Source organism: Arachis duranensis, chromosome 3, assembly GCF_000817695.3.
Source record: "Arachis duranensis cultivar V14167 chromosome 3, aradu.V14167.gnm2.J7QH, whole genome shotgun sequence".
Lineage (NCBI taxonomy): Eukaryota > Viridiplantae > Streptophyta > Magnoliopsida > Fabales > Fabaceae > Arachis > Arachis duranensis.
In genome coordinates, this window is record NC_029774.3 from 31,766,380 (window position 1) to 31,784,674 (window position 18,295).

The 18,295-nt window shown below is 35.2% G+C and overlaps 1 protein-coding gene across 1 annotated transcript in view; it reads left to right on the forward strand.

Moving 5' to 3' along the window:
- Positions 1 to 8,308, forward strand: part of LOC107478554 (uncharacterized) — a 10,140-nt gene extending 1,832 nt beyond the window's left edge. The window contains exons 2-7 of the mRNA XM_052258233.1: positions 2,843 to 2,879; positions 3,600 to 3,836; positions 5,154 to 5,179; positions 6,065 to 6,082; positions 8,005 to 8,008; positions 8,054 to 8,308. Of these exons, the coding sequence (XP_052114193.1) occupies positions 2,843 to 2,879; positions 3,600 to 3,836; positions 5,154 to 5,179; positions 6,065 to 6,082; positions 8,005 to 8,008; positions 8,054 to 8,308 (577 nt within the window). The remainder of the gene's footprint in view (positions 1 to 2,842; positions 2,880 to 3,599; positions 3,837 to 5,153; positions 5,180 to 6,064; positions 6,083 to 8,004; positions 8,009 to 8,053) is intronic.
- Positions 8,309 to 18,295: the final 9,987 nt, after the last annotated feature.

The window sequence follows — 18,295 nt, forward strand, 5'->3', positions numbered from 1 at the left end:
GAGAGAGAGAGAGAGAGAGAGAGAGAGAGAGAGAGGGAGAGAGTCTTCAATTCATAGATTCCTAGCATTGTCCATACTCTATTCAAACTCTCTGTAGCCACCCCCTCGTCACTCTCCCGTCTTACCGTATTGTCACCTCTTACCGTTCCATCACCCTCATTGCGTCGTTCTCTATATTCGTGGCATTCCTTTCCACAACTCTGTCGTTGTGTCTATTCTCCTATCTGCTATCGCATCTCCCACCTCATCCACTTCTCTGTGCTCTGTCTCGCCGTGGTGTCTTCATTGCGTCATTTTGAAAGAAGTTACCATCTTATTGTTTAGACTTTTTGTATAAAATCTTGCTGTTTTTGTATAGGACGTATACTTTTAGCTCTATTACTATGAAAATTAATAATTAGTCATAACTATTAGAGAGATGGGGAATGGGGTCTCTTCGAGAAATAGGGCCTTGTGAAAAATGGGAATGGAGAGTAATATTTTCCCACGGCAAAAAATGAAGACGGGGACGAAAAACAAATCTGGGGCCGGAGGGGGCGGAGGGGACAATTGGCTGACCATGCTTTTCACGTCAGTCACTTTTGTATTCTAAGAGTTGAAGCTCCGTTGGAGGCAGATAATTTCCGCTTACGACCTCTAATGAGTCTGCATCAACTTATTGTCGTGCTTCCAATGGTCGCTAGCATGCCTTTAACTCCATGCACCACATCCTCTATTGGTCTTGCTAACCCGTAGTAATATGGTCCCCTAGCATCTCAGCATCATTAAATCGAGGCGCATTGCTAGTGTTGATGCACCCAATGCCATATCCCTCCCACATTTGCGACCACTAACTGTTATGTGTCCACCTTATCCTCCAAAGTCAAAAGAGGTTTGGGATTCTTGCAGCGATTTGGGTAGCACGCTCTTCTTTGACTTTTTTCATGTTTTTCTCGAATTGGTTCTATCATAGATAGAAAAACATAAAATAAATATATAGAAAATTATATATAAATAATGTCTAATAGGAAAAGAGAAAATATTAGGAACAACGTTTTTTTTAACAACTTAAACAATAGGTTAAAAAGGAAAAATTAAATTTTAAATTAATTAAATTTAATCATAATTTTGAATTTTTTATTATTAAATCTTTTTTTTAAACAACGTCCCCTTCCGTCTTTTCGCACTGTTCTTCCATTTCTGCTAACCGCATGCCGTTCAGGCCTCCGCCGCTATGCATTCACTGTGCATTGCCGATCTGCCTACATAGATCTTCACCGTCGTCGGAAGGAGAGCCGTTGCAAGGTTCCCGTCTGTTCGTGAGTTGCGCGCCCGGCCACGAGTGCCGTTCTATTGTATTACACGTGCAGCCGCTGCAACCGCTCTCTCGCAATCCTCTGCCACCGTCGTCGTTGTTGTATCACGCTCCGATGTCCTCCGCAGCTGCTGTCTCGTTACTTGTTTCTTATCAACTAAGTCGAATGTTCATTTTACTATGCATGCGAATAGTTCTTTTCATTCTAAAGTGGATTTTTATTTGGATATACGATTGATATTTTACTTAATTTGTTTGATTTTGCATGCACATGTTTCACAGGTTTCTTTTGTTATATGGTTTGAATTAGATTTAGTTTAGTTTTGCTTGAATTCAAGTTGAGTTTGAGTTATGTCATTTAAACATGGTGCATAGGTGGTATTTTGGTCAACTTGTTAGTTGTTTCTTATCAACTAAGGCGGATGTTTATTTTACTATGTATGTGGATGATTCTTTTCACTAAGATGTGGATATTTATTTGGGCCATACCATTTGGATGAACAAAGCAAAGCAGCACGCGATGGAAGTGGTTAAGACGCGCGCGACGTAGCGGCGTGGAAGGAATGGCAGAAGTGAAGCATTGGAGCAGCGATAGAACAAGGCCTCTGACTCAGTGACTTTGTGACATCACTTTGTAGGCTTCGAAATGGGTAGAGCAGCAGTGCGTGAAAAGATGGGGAGAAGACACAACTACACAGCGGTGACACAACGACAGTGGTACGATGTCCAAGCAACGGGAGAACTGTGATTCTCCTTAGCTGGTTAGCGACGGTGGGCGAGGGCAATATTGGGAAGCTTCGTTTCCGGCGATAGAAAAAGGCGGCGGTGAGGTGATACAGTGAAAAAACAGAGTTAACGTTAAGGGTAGGTGAAAACAGGATTTAAATTTAAAAAAAAGGTAAAATGGGAAAGTAAAATTGAAAATACAGTGGATAATTATATTAGATGTTATTTTTATGTTTAGAGATATAGGATGTAATCCATTATTCACAATTTCTATTGTCTACCTAGGAGAATTGATAGAATTAATGGTTCAAGATTGTGATGATTATTTAGATCAACCATATTTGTACCGTATCAATGGAAGTTGAGATATTAGTAAATCAATAATTTTATTATAATTCCAAATAAGAAAACCAAACAGAAAAAAAAAAAATCCAAACTTAATGCAGAAAGAAAATCCTAATTTCATTTTGTATAATAATTCAGACTTGAACAATCTTTTCTCACTTCAAATACTCTGAATAATATAAATTATTAAATTCGTGTAAATAATAAATATGACATGAAATTTAATTTTCAATTGTTAAATTGAATAAGATTAAATTTCATGAAAAATTTGTAGAGGTGGTATGAAAGTGTCTATTCTTATAATACCCTATAGTGGATGGTTGCTCCTTTTGTTTGTTGTTTTTTTCCTACAATATAACACATCTATTGCTAGAAGTAAGATGTTCATATAGATATATCATTTTGAAGTTAAAGAATAATAGGGAAGTCCTTTTTATGTGTTTTTCTAAAATATACTACGTTTTGATTAAATTGCAGTTATGACTACTCAGGATATGGTGCTTCTACAGGTAAGGTAAGTATTATAAGATTGATCTCTCTCAAATTTTTATTTTTGTCTTTTTTAATTTTTCACTTCATTGGATTATTTTCAAGAGTTTAATTTCTATAACCTTATGAAATGACAAAAAGATGAAAATAAAAATTTAAAAGAGATCACTTTTTAGTACAGAGCTATTTTATAGTAATATCTAATTAATTAAATAAATTTTATGAACACCACAGTGAACTACTATTAGTTGCTTGATATATGCATAGGAAATCGACTTACAATATTAAAAAATACAAATTGGATTTACATTTGTCATAAATTTCATAAATAATAAAATCAAATCAGATATGCAATTATAATCAAATTTTAAGACCATATATAGTCAATCAAATTTATATTTATAATAAATAAAATTTATGATTATGATGAGAATGGATATGTATGTTATATACATACATTATATAAATATACATGTTGAAATATAAAATATATATTAAAAATAAATTAAATAACATGTATTTATATAATTTTTTATCTGCATAATATATTTTAATGTATTTTCATATTGTGTGATTGAATTTTGTATTCACGAAATATTTTTATATCTAATTAAATGTTTTCGTATAGGTAAAAAAGCTAACTTTCAAATTTCCTATCATCCGAGTTCTTTATCTTTTACCAAACTTTTATATTGACCTATCTAATTGGGCAATCTTTGCATGAACACCTCTCTAACTATAATAGCCAACCGAGTTGAACACATACTATGACGTAGAAGCAGTGTATGATTGTTTGAAGAGTCAATATGGGATTAAGGAAGAAGAACTAATTTTGTATGGTCAATCAGTTGGAAGTGGCCCCACAGTACAATTGGCTTCTAAGTTAGTAAACTTGAGAGCTGTTGTTATCCACAGTGGCATCCTCTCAGGGATAAGGGTCTTATACCCTATCAAGATGACATTTTGGTTTGACATATTCAAAGTATGATTTTTTAATTATTTCTCGATTTTGATTCTAAGATTTGTTGAAATTTTGTTCTTCTTTTATGTTAACATCTTTTAGTATCTATCTATTTTATATATACCTATATATATGCTAAAAATTAGCCACTAATTAGCCATTGCATATAAAAATATGTATTTAGCATCTCACAAAATTTTTTTATTATATTATTTACACAAATTTAATTATTCATTTATAGCAAGTTTGATTATATACTATGGCTAAAAATATATAAATTAATATATATAAATATTAACCATATTATGTGTACATTAAAAATAACCACTAAATCAATCATTAGTATAAAATATATGTTAAAATACAAAATACATATTAAAAATGAGTTTAACAGCACATATAAATATATGTTGGCTGATTTTTGGTGTGAACATTAACATCTTTATTTAAATATATACAAATATATAGTAACTGAAAATTTGGTTGTTGACTTTTAGTATATATAGAACATTTTTTTATAGTTTTTAATGTGATAATTGTTAGAGATATTTTTTATAATTCCTATTTGTCAATGAGATATTTCATTTTGCGGTTTGGTTGAATGAAAATTAAAGCATGGAAACTAAGATTTATTAAAGTTTTGAATTGATTATTTTTTAAAATTTAAATTTATATTCATTGCTAAAAAATAAAAAGAAGTGTTTTGCATCAAAAAGTTATATAGTATTTGTCGATTTAAGCATGATATTTTTTGTTGGTTTGTGTGTCACATATAGTTATTATTTGAATAAATATTCTGTTTATTCTATTCATTGTGAGATATATAAATCTCTTTCGATAAAAATTTAAAAAAATTATATTCAGTCCGTCAAAACGTTATTTTGAATGAAAATGAACTGACATGTCTTACAAAATGAATGATTATGAATCATTTTGTAATTTTATTTTATACGGGTTGCAATACAAAACAAATAAAAATCGATTGGATATTTGTTCTCGTTATTTTCAAGTTATATAATTTCATCTGTTTGAAACAAAAGAATCTTTGCATCTTGTCCGTAAAGTTAAAACGGGAGTTAATCTTTATCTTCTTATGTTTGGAGGAAAAACTAAAATGACAAACTAAACATTGGATAGATAACAACTTAAACAACATTTCTTAAGAGTATTTCTCAAACTTTGTTTTCTAAAATGATGTTGGACATAATCTATGATTCAAATTCAAATTTAAAATCTATACTTTGTAACATATAATGAGCTAGTTCATAGGGGTTTGATACTCTAGTTGTTAAAATCTATTCTTAATTGACAGAAAACATAAAAGTGAGGGTGAGAAAGAAGCTACACAAGCAGAGTTTCATTGAGTTTCAAAAATGAGTTCCAACTTTAGAGTGATGAATCTTAGTTTTCTTGTGATATAATCTACCTTTAAATACTACTTTACATTAAGATCAAGTCTAACTACTTACACAAGTGTCTGGCTAATAAATTCTTCTCTCTAACGTCTAACTTGACATACCAACTAGCAGCTAGCTTTCACTCCTTGCCAGCTAAGTTATCCATCAACATTCCTCTTTGAGCTTGGCATCTGGAAATCCACCATACTAAGCTTGGAGTGTAATAGAGAGAACAATCTAGGATCAAGTGATTTTGTGAGGACATCAACCACCTGATTAGAAGGAGCTTCACCACTCCTTTTTGAGCTTTACCTTCCATTATATGACAATTAATGTCTATATCACTACAAGAAATACCCTAGTTACCAATGTCTATACATAAATATGGAGTGTTGTCTGATTGTCACAGTATAGTGTGATAGGTCGTTCCCTCATTGTTTTGCTCCACATATAGTTGAAACAGTTTGTAAACTATTCAACAGTTTAACAATTATTGGTGGAATCTTTCTTTGGATTTGGAAAAATTTTAAAGAGAATGATACATGAACAGCTACTCTTGTGTCCATAATCCACTTATTAGAAAAATTTGAGTGTATATAAGTGGAAAGGATTTGGTGTACACATGATGGATGAGTAGGAAACTATGCATGATGGTGGAAAAATGCAACTAAGGCCTTCTTTTGATCTTCTGAAAACAGGTTCTCAAAATCTTGACTTCCCTCTTGCTGAATTAAAATCTTGTTGCAACCAACGTTGTTCTCAGCAACCTCAAAGCTATTTATGCTTGCTGTTTTTTTGGGCTCTTTCCATATCATGTGTGAACCCATGTTTATGGGAACATGTGTCAATGAGGTGCCCAATTTTTCCGTAGTGAGCACAAATTTTTGGAGAATTTTGTCCCCTACAGCTACCAAATATTCCACGACCTATGCCTCTTCCTTTATTCCCAAAGTTCGAACTCCCAACTGCTCCATCTCTATTGACAATTCCTAAATTATTGACTACTACATTGATTAAAACCTTTAAGTTCAGCCCTCCTACTTGTCTCGACTGTCTTTCTTGTTGCAGAAGCAATGAATATGGTGCTGCCACTTCAAGAAGAGGTTTTATCAGTATTATTTGGTAATTTGGATTTTACTGTGAAATATTGATCATTGAGTCCCCTTAGAATGTATACGACGTTTTTTGCTTCCTGTATTCTCTAACAACTCCAAGTCCGCAAGAACATTGGACAAAGCAATCACATGTTGGGATCAGTCTAAACTCTTCAATTTCTTCCCAAACTCAGTTTGTAAAATAAGATGTAATTGACAGCTCTTTTTATCTCATCGAGAATATTTCTTTCTATAATTCAGTAACTCTAAATACATCTTGTTCAAAATATCTTTTGCCCATCTCCTCCCACTAATCACATGCATTATTATACAACGACACATTTCACAAGATTTCTTGATTTAGTGAGGCATGTAGCCGAGAAAGCACAAGGGTGTTGCATCTATCCCAAACACTGAATGTGATATAATTCTCATCTACTTTCGGTAATGATCCATAGATAAATTTTAGCTTGTTTTTTAACTTGATGGAAATGCAAGCAGATCTTGCCCCTAGAGTGATAGTTATGAGTTGACAAAGCAATTGTTGTTAACATTTTACCTGGATTCTCGTTAAGGTGCAAGCAATAGTAATTGAAAGATCTTGGTATAAATTTTGGTTTGCTTTTGGGAGAGCTTCAAATGATGAAATTTGTGCCTTCATCTTTGTGAATTTTTGGAGCATGCCATGGAGAACTCTTGGTTCATTGTTCTTTTCTTTGTGTATTCAACAAAATTGAGCTTAAACAACAAGAATTAGAACTAAAAAAACTCAAATTAATCACTTCTTATGTAAAGTACTTATAGATCTCGGCAAATACATGCTCATCATACCATGTTAAAATTATAAAATATGTTCTTAGTTGACACAGAAAATGAGAGTGAGGGTGAGAGAATAGCTACAGGGGGTAGAGTTTCATTGAGTTTCAAAAATGAGTTTCAAGTTCAGAGTGATAAATCTTAGTTTTTTGTGATACAATCTACCATTAAATACTACTTTACAATGAGCTCAAGTTTAACTAACTTCTTACACATGTATCTAACTAACTAATTCTTCTCTTTAACGTCTAACTAACTTGACATGCCAGCTGGCAACTAGCTTCCTCTCTCTGCTATATGAGTTATCCACTAATCGCACTAACATTAATGTGGATTCCTATTCATTTTTAATTGTGATATTTGGTCTATAAATTGATACTTCTATTATTTTGCAACAACTTTGAGTCAATTTTAGCATAGGAATAAAATGTGTCATTTTCCCAAAAGATTTTTCCTTAAGATTTTTCTATATTAATTTTGATTTTGTAAAATCTCAATTATTCTAATAGAGTATACGTTTTACAAATATTTAGTTCCTTTTCTAAGCAGTAACGGAGGAAAGTCCAAATAATTAATAGAGTTGGGAATTATGATTTTGTTTTTTTACTGTAATATCCATAGTTAGAATGCAACAATATAAGCGATGCTTAGATTTAAAAGACTATAAGTGTATACCTATATTTTATTACCCAAATATAAAAAATAAAAAAATATCTATTTCAAATATTAGCCATCTAGTATAAGTAGCACAATCAAAATATTATTGTGGATTTAGTTTTTTTATTTTGCAACTGTTTGTGAATTGATGATAACCCCATACAATACGACATATGGATATTTGTTAATGTGGGATATTTCAATCTTTGATAAAGTTGTTTAAAGTCATGTTACTAATGGTAGTTTTGTTTGTGTGCTTATGTATTAAACGCAGGGAACTAGTGATGAAGTCGTTGATTGCACCCATGGAAAGCAATTATGGGAAAATTGTAAGGAAAAATATGAACCTTTGTGGGTTAAGGGTGGGGGACATTGTGACCTTGAAGCTTATCCCGAATACCTCAAGCACATGCGCAAGTTTTTAAATGCCATGGAGAAGCCCACTACCAAAGGGGAGACAAACGAACAACTTACCCAAAATCCTAGTGATAATCAACCTAAACGAAACAAATGTTTAGGATTTGGCTAAAGTTAGCTTGGTTTCTGTGATTTGGATGTGTGAAATGTATGTGAACCAGGTTTAAAAGAAAGTTAGATCCAATGTAGGATTTTTCTTCTTTAAAAAAGGTATAAAACTCTCACTTTTGTATATAATATGTAACTTTAATATACTTTTTAGTATACACTATAGAACTACATGTTAAAAGGATTTTGAAATTCATGATTCTCACAAATAGCCATAAGACAGAATTACTAACGTTAATTTATGGGTAAGTATTAATACGAAGAATTTACTTTATCTATTATTTTGCTTTTTTATTTTTCTTTCATCAATTCTTTTTTTGATGGTGAGTGAAGAAGAAGAACTTTGCTGATTTGTTTTTCAATAAACTAACTTCCATCAAGTTGTTACTTTTAAACAAGGGTTAACTACCAATTTGGTATTCAAATGATTTAGTCACTGCCAAAATGGCCCTTGAAAAATATTATTGACAAAACAACTCCTGAATGATTTGAAAATACGACAAAAAAAATTCATAAATACTATATTTTTCGTAAGTAACAAAAAAATCATATTTAACAAATGATTTATCCATTAAATCTAAATTTTTGTGGTTGCATTTGAATAAATATTTAGAAGGTGCATAAAAAAATTGGAAACAAAATTTAATCTCTAGTTTTTTCTTTTTATTTTTCAAAAAATGTGGTCATTTATAATAATTTTTTTAAAAAAGAATTTCACTTGACAAAAGATTATCAAATTTTAAGAATGAAAAAGATCTTATTTTTCTAATCATAATTGTAAAAATTTGCATCAAAATTTGATCTTTAAAGTTATTTTTTAGAATATATATTTAATATCTAGTTCTTTTTGTCGCCTTTTTAAATCTTTCGAGAGCTTATTTATTGTTGGCATCTTTGGAAATTTGTTTTATTAGCGATGCAAACTTTTGGGTACCATTTTAGTAGTTTACTCTTTAAACAACTATGTAACTTTCTTTTTACTTTATTACTTAATTAAATATTTATTAAATTAATAAAATAAAAAACATCACACATGAGACCGCTAAGTGGAGTTTCCATCTAGGATTTTCTAGTGCTTTGCTAAGATTTTCACTTGGAGTTTGATTTGGAGTTACATTTCTTTGAGGAAAAAAAAATTGGTCATTCTAAACTTTCTCTTTTGTGTGCTCTATCAAATTTTTTACTTCCTTTTAACGGATCTAATTCATTAACTATGATCCAAAAGAGGGCGGTGAGGCTAATAGAACAAGGAGAACTGATCAAGATTTGGAAGAATTGGTGAACTACAAGAATTTACTAAAATAGCAGTAGATTTATCGACTGATTTAGTGATTGATTTTGGTGGTCGCCATATCCTTGGATGCTAAATTAAAAAATAGCAACTGACTTCAGTCGATGACTATTAGAGATCGATTTTTAACCAAGGCTACCAAACTAGAACCAAGCAATATCGGTCGCTAACAAAATCAGTCATTGATTGGTTGATGCATGAGCATCTTTAGTACTTTTCCTTGGCATTCTTAAAGAGAATTGATAACTTTTTATTAATAATTATATGCTTTTGTGCCTTATTCAATTGGTACTTTGAGTTATTTGATTTTTTAATATTTTCAGGAGAATAATAGAAAAAGAGAAGCAAAGCATAAGCAAAGAGAATTATGAAAGAAAAGCACTTCCTAAGAGGACAAAAAGTGGACGTGCAACACACCAAAGAAAGGCGTGCAACATGCCCTCATACCTAAAATAGAGAAGGTGGAATGCAATGCCAATACAAGGGCGTGGCACGCTGGGCCAACTTTCTAGAGACTCCCAAAATCAAGGCTAGAAAGAGCGTGCAACATGTCAGTGAAGGGCATGGCACATGCTAGGGAAGAGCAATCCCAGGTCCAAGCCAAAAGTGGAATGCAACACACCGATGATGGGCGTGCCACACGCCCAAGAAGGACACTTTCAGGGGCCAACTTTGTGATGGCGTGCAACACGCCAATGCTGGGCGTGCCACACGCCAAGGTTGCACACCCTCATGGATTGAAATTTGGTGGCGTGTCACACGCCAATCTTAAAGGGTGTGCCATTCCTATACACCTTCGAAGCCTCCTTTAAGACATGAATAAAAGGTGTGCAATATGCTAATGCTGGATGCGCCACACGCCAAAGAAGAACACTCTTAGGGACTAGCTTCAGGGTGGTGGGCAACACGCCAGTAAAGGGTGTGCGTGCCACACGCCTTCGAAGACTTCTCCAAGGTAAAAGTTGGCGTGCAACACGCTAGGCTTGGGCGTGCCACACGCCAAGACAAAATGCCCCAGGGTTGAAATTTTTGGTGGCATGCCACATGCCCATATCCATAAGCCCAATCACCAAATTGACAAGTTCAATCACCAAGTGACAAACCCATGATACTGAAGAAGTGAACCACCGAGTTTTGAACGGGAATTACAAGGAGAATTGAAGATTAATTAAGGAAGAATTGATTTGATTTTGTTTTAATGAAGTTTGAATTTGAATTCTAGATTTTTTTTAGAATTTAGTATAAAAGGTTCCTGAAAACACTTGTTCGGGACTTTTGGCCGTTTTTCAATTATTGATTTTGTTTATAGCACATCATGAGCAACTAATCTCTTTTGTTAATATTAGGAGCTTTCTTGATTCTTATAGATTAATGTTATTACTTTTCTATTCTTGATTTATGCATTGATGTTTTCTTAAGAAATAAGTTTTCGTTCTTCATCACATGGATTTGAATATACTGGAAAATAGTTTGAATTTGAATAGAATTCTATATTCATCTTGGAAAAGTTGTTTATTAGAATAAGCTTGAAAATTTCTTCTCATGATTCTCTGAATTTTGAAACTAGCTTGATAAGTGACATCAAATCAACTAGGGTTAAGAGTTACAAATTGTGTGGTTTTTGAATCAGTGAACGGACTTAATCTCTTTTCTTAAATAATTGACTAAGAAATTAGTAATTAATTAGGTTAAAGAGAAATTGAATCACCAAGGAATTGGGATTTGGTTAACTAAGATTCACTGTAAAATATATCTTTGCATAATTAAGGTAGAAAGTGAAAAGTGTTTATCTTGAAAGTCTCAGCATCTCTTAAACCTTAAGTTTTACTTATATCACTTTCTCTACTCATTCATTGCTACCTTTATTTATATTGCTGTTTTAGTATTTAATTCATCAAAATTCATGTTTTTGATTGTCTGACTAGAATTTTCAATTAACCATTGCTTGCTTAGTCCGTTAATCCTCGTGAGAATAATAACCCACTCACTGTGGTATTACTTGATACAATTCGATGCATTTGCCGAGTTGTGGTGTTGAAAAAATTTGCATCATATTTTTGGTGCTGTTTTTAGGGATTATTTAAGATTAACAACAAATCAGTTAATTGATTACCTAGATTAGACCTTTTTCTTCTTTTTGATATTTACCTCACTGAGAATTTCCTTCACGTTGACGTAGGGAATTCCCTTCATGTTGACGTAGAGAATTCCCCTTTTTTCTTGGTGTTTTAGTGTTTATACAGGATAACTAAGAATAAGAACCTCTCTAGTTTGATTCTGAAATTGAACTAACCCTCTGGTGATTGAGAAAGGAAGCTAGAAACAAGAGTGTTATAGAAGAAATTGAAGAAGACTTAGAGAGCAACATGGTAGACAATAACAACAACAATCCTAAAACCAATTCTAGGAGGACTTTAGGGTCTTCACCACGCCCACTTCTGCGAATTGTGGGAGCAGTACTGTGGCACCCCCTATAGAGGAAAACAACTTTGAATTGAACCTCAACCTATCACCTAAGTGCAATAAAATTGCCAATTCAATGGGAGCCCTCAAGAAGATCCTAATTTGTTCATCTCTAGTTTCTTGGTTCTTGCAGATTTGTGACACAGTCAAACTAATAGTGTCTCTGCTGAAATGTATCAATTGAGGTTGTTCTCATTCATTGTAAGGGATCGAGCCAAGCAGTGGTTGGAAACTCAACCAAAGGAGAGCATAGCAACATGGGATGATTTGGTCAATAAGTTTTTGACCAAATTCTTCCCACCGTAGAGGTTGGTAAAGTTGAGCCATGACATTCAGAAATTCATGCAGAAAGATAGAGAATCTCTTTATGAAGCTTGGGAGAGTAATGCACGAAATTGTGATCTCAATGGCACCAACAACTTGGTACGCACAATTGTAATCTCAACTCTTTTTCACAACTTCGCACGACTAACCAGCAAGTGCACTGGGTCGTCCAAGTAATAAACCTTACGTGAGTAAGGGTCGATCCCATGGAGATTGTCGGCTTGAAGCAAGCTATGGTCATCTTGTAAATCTTAGTCAGGCGGATTCAAATGGTTATAGAGTTTTAATAATTAAAAAGATAAATAAACATAAAATAAAGATAGAGATACTTATGTAATTCATTGGAGGGAATTTCAGATAAGCGTATGGAGATGCGTTATTCCTTCTGAATCTCTGCTTTCCTACTGCCTTCATCCAATTCTTCATACTCCTTTCCATGGCAAGCTGCATGTTGGGTGTCACCGTTGTCAATGATTACTTCCTGTCCTCTCAGTGAAAATGGTCCTCTACGGTTTCTGTACGGCTAATCAACTGTCGGATTGCTCGTCTCGGATGAAAAATACCATGCATAGATATCGTATGGCTAATCAGCTGTTGGTTCTCGATCGTGTAGGAATAGGATTTACTATCCTTTTGCGTCTGTCACCACGCCCTACAGTCTCGAGTTTGAAGCTCGTCACAGTTATCCCATCCCAGATCCTACTCGGAATACCACAGACAAGGTTTAGACTTTCTGGATCTCAAGAATACTGCCAATGGATTCTAGCCTATACCACAAAGACTCTAATCTCGAATTCAGATGCCCCATTGTCAAAGGGGAGTCAATGTGAATCATTGATTAGAAGCCCAAGAGATATACATTCAAGCTTGTCTTTATGTAGAACGGAAGTGGTTGTCAATCACGCGTTCATAAGTGAGAATGGTGATGAGTGTCACATAATCATCACATTCATCATCTTCTTATGTGCGAATGGATATCTTGGAATAAGAATAAGCATGAATTGAATAGAAAATAGTAGTACTTTGCATTAATACTCAAGGAACAGCAGAGCTCCACACCTTAATATATGGTGTGTAGAAACTTCACCGTTAAAAATACATAAGTGAAAATAGGGTAGGCATGGCCGAATATCCAGCCTCCCAAAACGTGAACAATGGTCCAAAGATATTCCAATAAGCTCCTATACAATAGTAAAAAGTCCTATTTATAATGAAACTAGCCACTAGGGTTTACAGAATTGAATAAATGGTGCAGAAATTCACTTCCGGGGCCCACTTGGTGTGTGCTTAGGCTGAGCATTGGGCTTTACACGTGTAGAGGCTTTTCTTGGAGTTAAACGCCAGCTTTTATGCTAGTTTGGGTGTTTAACTCTGGTTTGTAACGTGTTTCTGGCGTTTAACTTTAGAGTAGGGCAGAGAAGGGGCGTTTGAACGCCAGTTTGCGTCGTCAAAACTCGAGAAAAGTATGGACTATTATATATTTCTGGAAAGCTCTGAATGTCTACTTTCTAACAAAATTGAGAGCGCGCCATTTGGAGTTCTTTAACTCATGAAAATCCACCTCGAGTGCAGGGAGGTCAGAATCCAACAGCATCTGCAATCCTTTTTCAGCCTCTGAATCAGATTTGTGCTCAGGTCCCTCAATTTCAGCCAGAAAATAAATAAAATCACAGAAAAACACACAAAATCATAGTAAAGTCCAGAAATATAAATTTTGCATAAAACTAATTAGAACATCCCAAAAAGTAGCTAGATCCTACTAAAAACTACCTAAAAACAATTCCAAAAAGCGTATAAATTATCCGCTCATCACAACACCAAACTTAAATTGTTGCTTGTCCCAAAGCAACTGAAAATCAAATAGGATAAAAAGAAGAGAATATACTATAAATCCCAAAATATCAATGAAGCTTAGTTCTAATTAGATGAGCGGGACTTGTAGCTTTTTGCTTTTGAACAGTTTTGGCATCTCATTTTTTCCTTTGAAGTTTAGAATGATTTGCATCTATAGGAACTCAGAATTCAGATAGTGTTATTGATTCTCCTATTTTAATATGTTGATTCTTGAACACAGCTACTTTATGAGTCTTGGCCGTGGCCCTAAGCACTTTGTTTTCCAGTATTACCACCGGATACATAAATGCCACAGGCACATAACTGGGTGAACCTTTTCAGATTGTGACTTAGCTCTGTAAAGTCCCCAATTAGAGGTGTCCAGAGTTCCTAAGCACACTCTTTTTGCTTTGGATCACGACTTTAACCACTCAGTCTCAAGCTTTTCACTTGGACCTTCATGACACAAGCACATGGTTTGGGACAGCTTGATTTAGCCGCTTAGGCCTGGATTTTATTCCTTTAGGCCCTCCTATCCATTAATGCTCAAAGTCTTGGACCCTTTTTACCCTTGCCTTTTGGTTTAAAGGGCTATTGGCTTTTTCTGCTTGCTTTTTCTTTTTCTTTTCTCCCTTTTTTTCGCAATTTTTTTCTTTTTTTTCGCTACTCTCTCTTTTTTTCACTGCTTTTTCTTGCTTCAAGAATCAATTTTTATAATTTTTTTTCAGATTATCAATAACATTTCTCCTTTTTCCTTATTCTTTCAAGAGCCAACAATTTTAACATTCATAAACAACAAGATAAAAAATATGCACTGTTCAAGCATTCATTCAGAAAACAAAAAGTATTGTCACCACATCAATATAATTAAACTAATTTCAAGGACAAATTTAGAAACTCATGTACTTCTTGTTCTTTTGTTTTTAAAACATTTTTCATTTAAGAGAGGTGAAGGATTCATGAAATTATTCATAGCTTTAAGACATAGACACTAGACACTAATGATCATGTAGTGAAGATATAAACATAGATAGAACATACGGCATAAAGCCAAAAAACAGAGAAATAAATAGACAAGGAGATTAAGGAATGAGTCCACTTTAGTGAGGGTGGCGTCTTCCTCCTCTTGAAGAACCAATGGTGCTCTTGAGCTCCTCTATGTCTCTTCCTTACCTTTGTTGCTCCTCCCTCATAGCTCTTTGATCTTCTCTAATCTCATGGAGAATGATGGAGTGCTCTTGGTGTTCCACTCTTAGTTGGTCCATGTTGTAACTCAAGCTTTCCAAAGAAGTGTTGAGTTACTCCCAATAATTGTGTGGAGGAAATTGCATCCCTTGAGGTATCTCAGAGAATTCTTGATGAGGGAATTCCTCATGCTCTTGTTGAGTGCCATGAATGGGCTTTCTAGTTTGCTGCATCCTCTTCTTAGTGATGGGCTTGTCCCCTTCAATGAGGATGTCTTCCTCTATGACAATCCCAGTTGAATAGCAAAGGTGACATATGAGATGAGGAAAGGCTAATCTTGCCAAAGGTGAGGGCTTGTCAGCCACCTTATAGAGTTCTAGAGGTATGATTTCATGAACTTCTACTTCCTCTCCAATCATGATACTATGGATCATGATGGCCCGATCCACAGTTACCTCAGATCGGTTGCTAGTGGGAATGATAGAGTGTTGGATGAACTCCAACCATCCTCTAGCCACAGGCTTAAGATCCGGTCTTCTCAATTGAACCAGGTTACCTCTTGAGTCTCTTTTCCATTGAGCTCCTTCTACACATATGTCTTGATCAAAGTTGACCCTTCTGGTGTAGGGGTGTGCGTTTTCTTCCATCATTGGTAAGTTGAACGCTGGCCTCATATTTTTCGGACTGAAATCTAAGTATTTCTCCCAAACCATTGTAAGCCAATTCTTTGGGTTTGGGTTTATACCTTGATCATGGTTCCTTGTGATCCATGCGTTTGCATAGAACTCTTGAACCACTAAGATTCCGACTTGTTGAATGGAGTTGGCAAGAACTTCCCAACCTCTTCTTCGGATTTCTTGTCGGATCTCCGGATATTCGCCCTTTTTGAGCCTAAAAGGGACCTCCGGGATCACCTTCTTCTTGGCCACAACTTCATAGAAGTGGTCTTGATGGACCTTTGAGATGAATCTCTCCATCTTCCATGACTCAGAGGTGGAGGCAGTTGCCTTCCCTTTCCTCTTTCTAGAGATTTCTCTGGCCTTAGGTGCCATAAATGGTTATAGAAAAACAAAAAGCAGTAATTTTACCACACCAAACTTAAAATAATTGCTCGTCCTCGAGCAAAAGATGAAAGAAAGATGTAGAAGAAGAAGAAAATGGAGGAGATGGAAGGTGTATGTGTTTTGGCCAAGGGGAGGGGAAGGTATGTATGATGTGTGAAAATGAAGGAGTGGAGAGGGGTATTTATAGGAAAAAGGAAGGAGAGTGGCCGAAAGGTTTGGGAGGGAAATGGTTTTGAATTTTGAAGGTGGGTGGGGGGTTTTTGGGGAAGAGTTAAGGAAGTGATTGGTGAAGGGTATTTGAGGAAGAGATATGGAGGTGATTGGTGAAGGGTATTTGGGGAAGAGTTTTGTAGAAAGGTGTGAAGAGGAGAGAGAGTGAGTTGAGGTTGATGGGGATCCTGCGAGGTCCACAGATCCTGAGGGGTCAAGAAATTCTCATCCCTGCTTCAATTGGGCATTCAAAACGCCTTAGAGTGCAATTCTGGCATTTAAACGCCAGTCTGCTGCCCTGTTCTGGCATTTAAATGCCGGTCTGGTGCCCTATTCTGGCGTTTAAACGCCCAGAAAGGTGCCAGATTGGGTGTTTAAACGCCCATTTTGCTACCCTTACTGGCGTTTAAACGCCAATAAGTCCTTCCTCCAGGGTGTGCTATTTTCAATGCTATTTTTTATTTTTTTCTTTATTTTTGTAATTGTCTTTGTGGCTTCACATGATCATCAACCTAAAAGAAAATAAAATAATATAGATTAAAATAAAATTGGGTTGCCTCCCAATAAGCGCTTCTTTAATGTCAATAGCTTGACAGTGAGCTCTCATGGAGTCTCACAGATGATCAGAGTATAGTTGAGATCTCTCAACACCAAACTTAGAGTTTGGTTGTGGCCTCCCAACACCAAACTTAGAGTTTGAATGTGGGGGCTTTGTTTGACTCTGTATTGGGAGAAGCTCTTCATGCTTACTCTCCATAGTTACAGATGGAGAACCTTAAGTCTTTACTACAAGGCATTCTTCATTCACATGAAGGATCAACTCTCCTCTGTCAACATCAATCACAGCACTTGCTGTGGCTTGGAAGGGTCTTCCAAGGATGATGGATTCATCCTCATCCCTCCTAGTGTCTAGGATTATGAAATCAGCAGGGAAGTAAAGGCCTTCAACCTTCACTAGCACATCCTCTACTAGTTCATAAGCCTTTTTCATAGATTTATCTGCCATCTCCAATGAGAATTTGGCAGCCTGTACCTCATAGATTCCCAGTTTCTCCATTACAGAGAGTGGCATCATGTTTATCCTTGACCCCAGGTCACACAGAGCTTTTTCAAAGGTTATAGTGCCTATGGTACATGGTATTAAGAATTTACCAGGATCCTATTTCTTTTGAGGTAAATTTTGCTGAACCAATGTATTCAGTTCATTGGTGAGCAAGGGAGGCTCTTCCTCCCAAGTCTCATTACCAAATAGCTTGGCATTTAGCTTCATGATTGCTCCTAAATATTGGGCACCTTGCCCTTCAACAATGTCTTCATCCTCTTTAGAAGATGAATAGTTATCAGAGCTCATGAATGGTAAAAGGAGGTCCAAGAGAATCTTTATGGTCTCTGTATGAGCCGCAGATTCCTTTGGTTCCTCATTAGGGTATTCTTTCCTGGCCACTGGACGTTCCCAGAGGTTTTTCTCATTGGGATTCACGTCCTCCTCCTCCTCTAAGGTTTCGGCCATGTTGATTACATCAATGGCCTTACACTCTCCTTTGGGATTCTCTTCTATATTGCTTGGGAGAGTGCTAGGAGGAGTTTCAATAACCCTTTTACTCAGCTGGCCCACTTGTGC